Consider the following 10,663-nt stretch of genomic DNA (forward strand, 5'->3'; position numbering starts at 1 on the left):
ATGTATCTTCACATAGTTCAACCCTAACGGATTAATGGATTTCTTAGCTTCATATGTAGAAGAAGGAATTTCATTACCATCAGGAAGCATCTCGTTCTTCAACAAATCTAAAAGCTCACCAAAAAACTTGTCTGATACTCCATGCTTCGCTTTCAAGTTGTACAGCTTGATTATTGCCGACAGCTTGGTAAGTTTCGAGTCTCCTGGAAATAAAGGCTTCTTAGCATCCTCTATTAACTTCTCAAACTTTCTACGATCACCTGGAAAGTCCTCTAGTATCGCGTCGACCATCTTTGTTGCCTCTGCAACATAATCTGGAGCATCATCTATAGTACTGTCTGGAATATCACCCAATGGCCCCTCTTCAAACTCATGTTCTGTAGAAGTATGAGTTTCAAAATTAACAGTACAGCTACTAGCATGAGGAGCATGAAGATTCTCTCCATGTTTAGTCCAACAAGTATAGCTCTGGTCAATACCATAGCGGAACAAATCATATCTTACTTCGCTTTCAGTTTTACGACAATGGTTAACACATATTTCACATGGACAAAAGATTTTCTTTAGTTTCCTTCTCCGTGCATCTTGAGTAGCAACTTTGATAAAATCGTTAACTCCTGCTCTGTATTCGGGTGATAATCTATCCATTCTCATCCAAATTTTGTCCATTCTGAATGCTTGAGCAAATGCCCCTTCTTATCAAGTTTATTCTCGCAGATTCTGTGTAAATGAATGTTGTAGGACAAAACCCTAACAATCACCAAACAAACACCCAAATTAGATAAACAAAATCACAAATATTAAAATTTTAGAAAAGTAAAGCAAACTTTGGGTCACTTTTCTACCTGCGGTCCTTACTCTCCAGGACGTTCTGCACCCAAAATATTTACAAGGGCATCTGTATTAGCTTCACAGACAATTGTACCCTCTTTGATCTTTTTCGAGCAGTCATCCTGTTACAAAACCAAAATTTTGCACACATTACAAATTAGGATAACTACTTACTTTGTACAAACACGAATTTCATCGGTTTTATATTCCCAATTTTCATTTTGGCGTGCAAGTATCCCAATTTTAATTCTCGTGGAGGGGGTGCATCACCTGTTTTCTTTCTTTCCCTTTTCTGAACAACAAATACATTAATATCAGTATGATGCTTATGTTGAATAATACTATGTTTCATCTAAAATCTTATATCAACAGAGCAAAAAACAAAACTGAAGTTAGAAATTTCTGAAGGAGATACCAATCTCTAGTAAAAAACAGAAAAAAAAAATGAGAATCATGTATACACAAGCTCTCTCAGCAATAAATTTCAACATTTTGCTAGAAAAAAAAAACAAGTTATGAACGCATACCTTAAAAAAATGATGAGTTAGGGGAATGATTAAGAGCTTATGTCTCTTCTTCTCAAGCACATTTAAGGGGATTCACGACCCTACAATAAAGTAGGAAAACCCTAACAATGAGTAAACAAAAACACAAAATTAGATAACCAAAAACTCAAATTTAAAACTTAAGAAAAGTAAATCTAATAAAGGGTTAGAAATAAGTCAGATCTAAAAGAAAATATGAGTTAGATTGAAGATTTAGAGATTACCTTGTTGACGGAAGTTACAATGGAGACGATTTCACTGTAAAATTAAAAAAACCCAATACTATCACCATACGAATTCGAGTAATTCCAGTACTCGAAACAGGATGTTTCTAAGATGAAGAAATAGGAAACGAATATTAAGTTAAACTAAAATTAGTGGGGAAACTGGGGGAGGTGCCTTCTAGATTCTTCGATCCCGCCATTACAGGGTATAACGGGGAGGATTGAGAATACATTAATCACCACGATGAATTCTCTCCTAATAAAAGAAATAAAATAAAATAAATGGAAAGAGAATATAAGTATTATGCAGTTTACATTAGAACGAGCACGTGTATAAGTATTTCATGGGACATTTTGGCAAAAATAAAAATTCTCACACCATGCACAAAATCCCACTTGTAATCCAAAATATTAAGGCATAAATATTGGTTGAAGAGTAAGGTCTCTAAACAACAATAAATTTATGGTTGGTTTGTTTCAGAATTCACTGTTTTTAGGAACTAATAATCCTATGGGATTATAAATTTTGGATTCATGTAATTTTTTGTGTGTTTGGTAACTCAATAAAAATTCCTAGAATTTATAGGATGTGTTTGATAACAGAGAAAGGAAACAATTCCATGGAAAGTGTTTCCATGAAATCAGTTTCCCGGAGGAGGCAAGGAAAGACTTTTCATGAAATTTCACGGAATTGAGTTTAAAAAATACCTTAGGTTACGCTTTTATTGGAATTCCATGGAAATAAATTTTTGACCAAACGGCGGAAAACACGCTATTTCCATGGAAAGATGGCTAATTCCATGGAATTAACTCCTATCAAACACAGCCATAGAGTTTCTTTTATTAAACTCATCATTGACTTCAAAAGAAGTTATTAGAATTCGGTCGATTAGGGTGAACCTTAGTCAAAGAGATAAAATAATGTAGCCTCATACTAAAAATGGGGGAAGGAAACCTCTTGATTTCATTAATATGTCAAAATTGAATACATCAATTCCAAATACTTCAAAGATGGGAACAATAAAAATTTACATATATCTTGTTTTATAGATGAAACTGGTATTTGAAATATGGCATGTGAAATAAATTCCTGCCATTTGAATTTGTCTTCTACATTAAGATTAAAATTTCTCGGAGGAGAATAATATGCCCTATTTAATTTTTCTTATTCTTTAAGAGTAAAGTGTCCCAGAAGGGAATAATCCCCAAATCATCGCTATCACGATCACTTCTTGTTAGCCATGTACCTTCAGAAAATCATAGAATCATGGCCGCTTTTAAAAAAATGTTACTGATGACATATCTGTGATGAAAGCAATCAATGGAAACGCCATTACGGCTGATATAATCTTCTAATTGGCATATAAGAGCCATTGGATGACCAATCAATTGATAAAAAAAACATATCATAATCATAGTTACTACTGATCTAGATTAGATTGATGAGTTATTTCTTTACTGGCATGATCATACCCTTGGCATATCCCCTTTTGCTATTAGTTGGCCAAGTATGTGTACTATTGTTATGTGGTTCATTTGGAAGTTAAAGTATGATGTAATCTTCAAGAGTATTACTATACAGATTTGAATAAAGTTATTACGGATGCTAAAAGAATGATTAACACTTATATTGCTCCCCTTTATTGATTAAAAAAGTGAATAAAGATGTTAAAATTCTTAAAGAAGTGATCTTCTTGAAGACTGTCGGAATTTGCTTTCTAGTTGTCATTCTTTTAAAATTGTGTGTATTACTATAAGACGTGTTAAAAAACAATCTAGCAGACCGACTTGCACGTCGGGCTAGAAAATACTGTGTCAAGGATATTTGGATCTCCTTTCCTTATTTTTTGGATAGTCTTGTTAGGAAGGAATCCTTAACTGGAAGAAGTCTTAATGAACCCTTAATGAACCCTCCGCTTCGTTAAATCTAAGGTAACTTTCTCACCAAAAAGAAGAAGGAAGAAGTCCTTTGAAACCTATCACAGACTCGAAACTTGTGACCCATAATCATCCATGCAATACAAACTTTAAGTAATGTGACCCGAAATCCACTTTCTATCTCAAGCATTTCCTCATAACCCGAAACCTACATTTGACCGGAGATATGGTTATTCACCCAAAGTCATCAAGTGATTCAAACTTGGACAATATAACCCAAAACATAAACTTAGCTAGAGAATCTCCAATGCAACGGGCCAAGGTTTTAAAAAAGCATGACATATAGGATTTAATATCTTTTTCACCAAATTTTCATATCCAATGCAAGGATGAAGGTCATATAGAAAAATGACATGACTAAGTGGGGGTAAAGTAGAAAGTCTGATCTAGACTTTCTTCATAACCCTGGGTCTTCAGTCTAAAATCTAAATCATCTTTTGTCTCTAAATTTAAATAAAAGGTGTTAATAAGACCTTGATATTTTTTTCTCTTTTCTCTCTTTCTCTTCCCTTTATAAAAAACAACCCTAGAACCGTTTTGCACAAATTTGTTCCCTTTGGGCTAGATTTGAGCAAAGATTCTTTTTCTTTTCAAGTTTTTGGTAGTAGTAGGTAACTGAATAAGATGCGTTTACATCACTTTTCGTGTTTTTGACATATTTCTTCGCCGTTTTGGGGCGATTTTCTTCGTCGTTATGGGGAGAGTTTTTCATATCATAATGGTTGGTTCATGGCTTGCTATTCTCGAATAAAAACATCGACGATTCATTATGACGTCTTTTTCTATCGGCATCTGCGTTCGTGTGGATCGACAAGTTTATTCGAAAACTACTCCTTTATTTTAGGAGCATCTCTTATCGAAGAAGAATATAATCAGATTAAATGGTCAGAATTTACTTGCCAACATAACATCATCTCTCCCTTATACATAAAAAGAAATTGGATATCATTACGGTTTATTGTTCTTTCCCTTCGCGATATACTTATAGATGTCCTTATTTGTATTAGGGTCTTAATTATCTTGCATTTTAATGTTTTTGTTATTCTTGTAAGTGAACATGTGATCCCTATTTTGATTTGTATGTATTGAAATATGTTAATTATCTAAAAAGTCTTATCTTTATTTTGTTTTGCCATTTAGCAATAACTCACACTCAATTCCATGCTCCCAAAATTGAGCACTTTGACCAAAATATTCTCACTCAATTAGTACATGCCTCACATGTGATCGAAACACATGTTGTCAGAATCTATCTTTGGTTTAAGTAATCACGGAAACCTGTTAAGTTTTCCTTCACACAGATCCCCCTTTTAAAGTTTCTCTCATGCGCAGTGAAGGATATCCTATTCAAAATGAATTATGAGCACCATTTGCATTATAAATTTAGATTAAAATTAAAACAAAAAGAAGAGAGAAGAAAAATGAACACAATATCAGACAGTTAAGACTTAGGAACACCATTTGCATCATAGCTGCACCAATCCTTTAAAGTTCAAACTAAAATAAGGAGCTAGGGAAGACAGTATTTAAAACGTCATTAAATTAATTAATTCAAACTAAACAACAATTTTTTTCTCAATACTTCTTAAGAATTGGTGAAAAAAATAAATTGTTTTCTCATACTTCTCAAGAATTGGTGAAATATAATCCATCCACTCCCTTTTGATTTCATCAATTTCTGTCGCACCATAGTTCATCCCCGACTTAAACATCTGCAGTCAAAGAGTTCAAACACATGTAAGCTCTGTTAAAAACATTTTTAGTATCACATCGTGGAAACATATTGAGCTGCATGAAGAAGTTGAATCACTACCTCCTTAGGGTTCCTCATTGAAGTGTCATAACTTTCTATAATGTGCTTCATATATAGCATCACAAAAAATCCACACTCCCAATCTCCTTTTTGTTTAGGGTTGTGCTGCATGTATCAATTCTACGTATTTGAAACATACTCTTTAAGAGTTAACAAAATAATGGTAAAATAATGGTATTAATCTTAAGTTTCTTTTTCTTACCTTCACGTCCACCCAGAATACTTTCTCTTCAGATCGCTTGACACCTAATTTTCTTAAAGCTTTTGAAACACTGGTGAAGAACAAAGAGATATATTTATTAAAAACTGGATACTAGTTTCACAAATCCTTCAATGGAAGTGCCATGAGTTTAAGCATTTTTCCTTCTATGCATACAAAAAAGTTCAAACCCAAAATCAACTTACGTGCTCATTTGCTCCTCTAGTTTGTATCTACACTTCTCATCCAACGAATTTAAGTAATAAAATATCCCATCGAAAAATACAATTAGTACCCAATGAATTCTACAAAGTGAAGAGAGAATAAGTTAGTATATGCAAGTATGCAAAAGCAATGTCAGCAACACCAGATGATATCAAAGAATACCTTAACTATGCTTCAAAAAAAAAAACAAGGATACCCTAACTCTAATAGTTTTTTTTACTTGATATGCAAATTAAGGTTAAATTCTGAAGAAAAAATATATCTAAATTCGAGATGAATAATGCAATGCATCTTCCGCTTACCCTGTATTACAAGGAATAAATATGTATTTTCGACTCGGCACTGAATCTTTCAGTCTATTTAATACACTTTTCACGAGTTCTGTTTTATTGACTGAAAAGTGAACTGCCGCTGGATTCATAAATCCGAACTTGGTTTTGCGTGCATCGCCATCCAATTTTTCATACAAAAATCTAGGAACAAATAAAAACACGAGTTCCAATAGCATACCATTAGCTAGTCAAAAAGAAGTAATTATTTATGAAAGCAACAATCAACAGAGACTTACCGGATGAATAAGACTATAGCATTGTTCGTAAGTTTCTGAGACGTGCAAACAAACTCAATATCTTCTAGTGCCATATGTATAGGCACATCTACAGTTTGACCAAACACATCGCGATGCAACTCAACTTTGATCGCAGCCCTGCTTCTGAACACTTCTTTTGCTCTCTTAACAAATTCATCAAATGCATCCAATCTCGTTCGCCCCTGCAATAAAAAAGTTCAAGTACAAGACGACCAACACCTAAAAGAGATATTAAACTACGCTGTAAATGATTTCATAATTGAAAAAAAAGAGATTAAAATACATTTCCGACAAGGACCACCAAGTGTTTTGGCCATTGAACAACACTTTCACGGGCATCATACACAGTAACAATATCACCAGATGGATATGGAAGTATTGCAGTTTTTATCTCCACAAAATCCACCGACACACGCAAACAATCATCACACATTTTTTTTCCATGAATCATTTTTGAGTCGCTGTGAATAACATGTCCCAGCGCACAACAACCCTGCTGATTTTGTCGTACAATTCACACGGATGGCTCTACATGACAAATATAAAATTATATTTGGAGTTATCTAGTTTCAGATGAGAACGCCATTAGTAGGGGGTCTTTAGATTAAGAAACTTACCCTGTTAGAAGGCGGATGAGGTGGTCCTGTTGGTGGCTGCAGACGTCATATAATAACATATGAATGTCCTGCATAATCAATTAATCTGGTTTGATTTCTAACAAATTAAACAACTCACCTGTGCAACCACTTTTTTTGAGGACAGCATCGTATTAGGTACCTAGATAAATTAAATGAGTAACAAAATCAGGATAACCAAAATAAACTATGATTTATCACCATATCATAATTAGGTACAAGATTCCAAACATTTGAGGATAAAAAATGTAGAAAAGAAACCGAACAAACACTCACTTGGGCACAGGATTGGCGCTTTAAGAGAGGCCGGGATAGATGTACTGTTCAATTCTTGAGACGTCTTTCTAGCATCCAGTTTAGAGCTTTTGGCCCCATTATGTCTCTAAAAAATTGATATCCAACGAAAAAAAATTTATCATTCTCAATATATCCTGATTGGTTACTGCAACTCGATTACGACAAAGGTATTCGTACACAAGAACAATAAGTATATGTCTAAAGTTCAAATTTTGACAAACCCGAATATTTTGGGCCTTTCCTTTCGGATCGTGAACAGCTTCCCCCCAAGTTTCAGCTAAGTCCTTATCCTCAGCACCCTGAAAAATTTGCAATGCCATTTCCATTAAGGTGTTCAAAAATGATCAAACCAGATTAACCCAATTCATCCGGGTTCATGATACCACAATTAACTTCATCATAACAAATATTAACTTGTATTTACTTCTTCATAACTTTCAATGTTCAGCATACTATCTATATTTCTATTTAATTAGAAATAAAAATAAAAAAACAACTCACTAAGGCAGGGACATTTTCTGAGGACATCATAGGTGGCTGAATCGTATCATATTGGGATTTGCCCAATAATTCTTTGAACTGAAGGAATTGTTTCTGCAATTTTCTCTCTGTGTCTAGTGACTGTTCCTCCAATTGTTGTTGGAATTCTTTTCTCAAGTTCTCTTCACTTATTCTTGCTTGCACATCTTTCACTCTTAGTTGCTCTTCCAGTTCTCTGATTTTATTCAGATTATCTTTATTTGATGATCCACGTTGTCGAGGAGTGTCAAAATACTGACTATGGGTCACTCTTGTACCTGCAGCCCTTACTCTTCCACCATGTTCTTCACCCAAAATCTTTACAAGGGCATCTGTCTTACCTTCACAGACAATTGTACCCTCTTTGATCTTTTTCGAGCAGTCATCCTGTTACAAAACCAAAATTTTGCACACATAAAGAGTTAAACTGGATATCTACTTATTTTGAAATAGAACTTGTGTATAATTAAATTGAAGTTGTCTATCTTACAATTTGAGCAGCAACTTCACCAATCTCATCAGTCTTATACTCCCCATTTTCATTTTGGCGTGCAAGTATCCATAATAATTCTCGTGGAGGGGGTGAATCACTTGTCCACTTTCCTTCTCTTTTCTGTACAACAAATACATTAATATCAGTATGATGCTTATGTTGTATAACACTATATTTCATCTAAAAGCTTATGTTGACAGAACACAACAAAATTGAAGTTAGAAACTTTGGAAGCAGATAGCGAACTCAAGTAAAAAACAGAAGGAAAAAAAATGAGAATGTATACACGAGCTCTCTCAGCAATTAATTTCAACATTTAACTTCACAAATTAAAAAAAAAAACAAAAAAACACTTATGAATGCAAACCAGTTTGTCCTTTAATCCAGCATAGGTCCTTCGTCCCATCCTATGCGGATATTTGTGGTGAGCTTGTACCGTTCTGCCAATTTCAGACAACTCCTGAAAATTAAAAATGTATTAACTCTATATAGTAACAAAATAATTCTCGACCCAATCTTGTTTAGCTCAATTGACATACCTTGCCTTTGTCGCTCAATCTCCGTTTTACAAACTCTTTCCATTCTTCTTGTTCTACAAAACCTCTTAAATCTGAAGGAACATTCTTAAGCTTTTTTCGGCTTTTTTCGAATGGGGTAACATGCTTTGCAGCAGTTCGTTTCCTCCATCCTCGCCACAAGTCAGAAAATTGTCTCAATACATCTTTCCTCTTTGATTCGTCGAGATCAAACTTAAACTGGAGGTAAATAAACATCGACTAAGTGATATATATATATATATATAAAACATTGGTAGGGATTAACATTGGGCATTTCATTAATTACATACCGTTACGTCCTCCCATAACTTTTTCTTCACTACAGGTGGAACTTCTTTCCAACAGGTATACTTCAGTCCAAGACTTGGACCAACTTCGCTGCCTATGTAACTTGAGAGCAAGCAACCATTTTTACCGGTTGCTTGGTTGGCTTCATCATAAGTAACAGTCCGCCTTTCACCATTAGTATCCCTTAAAAGCTTTGGTAATCTTGTCTTACCCCCCGCTTTCCTTTATTTGCATCCACGTTATCTTCAATTGAAACTTGAGATCAAACAAAACAGAAAAGAAAAACGAATTAATAAGTGTTTGGCGCGGTACAACCTTAAGGAGCTTTATTTCAATTTTTTTGGTCCAATCAACCATGTATACTGCAAGAAAACACTTAAACAACAAACCTGATTGTTCGCTGTGGGAAACTGACTGCTGTTCGCTGTGGGAATCTGAATACTCTTGAAGCCCGCCATCAGACTCCGTGTCTGAAGTATCCATGAAATGAGCTGCAAGAATAGATAATATATAAGCTGCTAGGAGCAAAAAATTACAAACATATCCAAGAACAGATAATATCTGAAGTTCGAGATTACTAGTAAAGACAATAATAAAAATTACAAACATATCCAAGGTGCTATTACTAATGAGAGATCGGCTAGTATTTGCTATTACTAATGAAAATATTTCTATTCAATTTTAGCATGAAAAAATGTGGTTAACTAACGAGAGACCGGCTAGTATTTGTTAAAATGAAGCACTTTCACTATACCAAATATCATAACCATTCAAGCCATTTAGCAATCAAATGAAGAATTCAACTTAAACTGGTACGAAATTCACGTCCTGCAACAGCTTAGAGTATGCACTACAGACCCTGTCTTCCTTTTCTTCTTTAATTGTGGTCAATGCAGAGGTCTCCCTGACACCTGATATCACTAGCCCCTTAGTTACTTACTCTAATCCTATAAAAACAACTAAAAGGAAAGAGATGCAACAGATATAAAAGACAACAAATAAAGAAACGCAAAACCAAAGGTAACAACACTTAATCTTTTCTTTCTAAAATACTGAAAGTGTGAGAATCAGGCAGTATCCCATTATTTGACATTTCACCAAGCACCTTGTATGCATGGCCCATTGATCGGAGTAGTATAAGATACCGAATTCGGAGAATGATCCCAAGACAAATATAAGAGAAAGATTTGATTTTAGGAGGGGAATACCTTGTAATCAACTGTTTACGCTTTCACCTTTCAATATATTAGTTTCAGGGAAATGGAAGGATTTTGCTTGATTAACATCAGATAGAGAAAACAACTTGCAGTTGGCTTCACGTAATCTCTTCAAAACTGCTGCAGTTTCAAAAAAGGAAATGATGGAGAGAAAATAGGGAGTGGAGTGGTGTTGATCGTGGGATACCAAAATTGGCAGTAAATTTGAAATGGGTACATCATAGGCGCGGGTATTAAACAGTTGCATCAGACACGATTTAATGTAAGCCGTGTCCAATAAAAAATCTCCGTGA

At 34.5% G+C, this 10,663-nt stretch overlaps 1 protein-coding gene across 1 annotated transcript; it reads right to left on the minus strand.

Moving 5' to 3' along the window:
* Nucleotides 1-854: 854 nt before the first annotated feature.
* LOC113272948 lies at nucleotides 855-10,276 on the minus strand. The gene is made up of 20 exons (XM_026522730.1): nucleotides 10,207-10,276; nucleotides 9,569-9,668; nucleotides 9,156-9,375; nucleotides 8,848-9,063; nucleotides 8,676-8,768; nucleotides 8,306-8,428; nucleotides 7,798-8,202; nucleotides 7,518-7,595; nucleotides 7,276-7,381; nucleotides 7,100-7,110; nucleotides 6,982-7,017; nucleotides 6,648-6,857; nucleotides 6,344-6,546; nucleotides 6,078-6,248; nucleotides 5,757-5,855; nucleotides 5,554-5,623; nucleotides 5,352-5,456; nucleotides 5,162-5,250; nucleotides 1,102-1,123; nucleotides 855-953 (listed from the first exon to the last, which is right to left on the minus strand). Exons 1-20 carry the CDS (start codon nucleotides 10,274-10,276, stop codon nucleotides 855-857), a joined length of 2,526 nt encoding a protein of 841 aa, XP_026378515.1.
* Between the last annotated feature and the right edge of the window lie 387 nt (nucleotides 10,277-10,663).

This window comes from Papaver somniferum, chromosome 4 (genome assembly GCF_003573695.1).
Source record: "Papaver somniferum cultivar HN1 chromosome 4, ASM357369v1, whole genome shotgun sequence".
Taxonomy (NCBI): Eukaryota; Viridiplantae; Streptophyta; class Magnoliopsida; order Ranunculales; family Papaveraceae; genus Papaver; species Papaver somniferum.

Bases quoted from the DNA above. Each gene is read 5' to 3' on its own strand.
- LOC113272948 (XM_026522730.1), bottom strand. From the start codon at position 10,276: ATGGGCCATGCATACAAGGTGCTTGGTGAAATGTCAAATAATGGGATA. The intron at 6,858-6,981 runs GTAAGTTTCTTA...CAAAATCAGCAG, and splicing joins CTCATCCGCCTTCTAACAGG to GGTTGTTGTGCGCTGGGACA. The intron at 1,124-5,161 runs GTATGAGAAAAC...TTTGTTGTTCAG, and splicing joins ATTTCACCAATTCTTGAGAA to AAAAGGGAAAGAAAGAAAAC.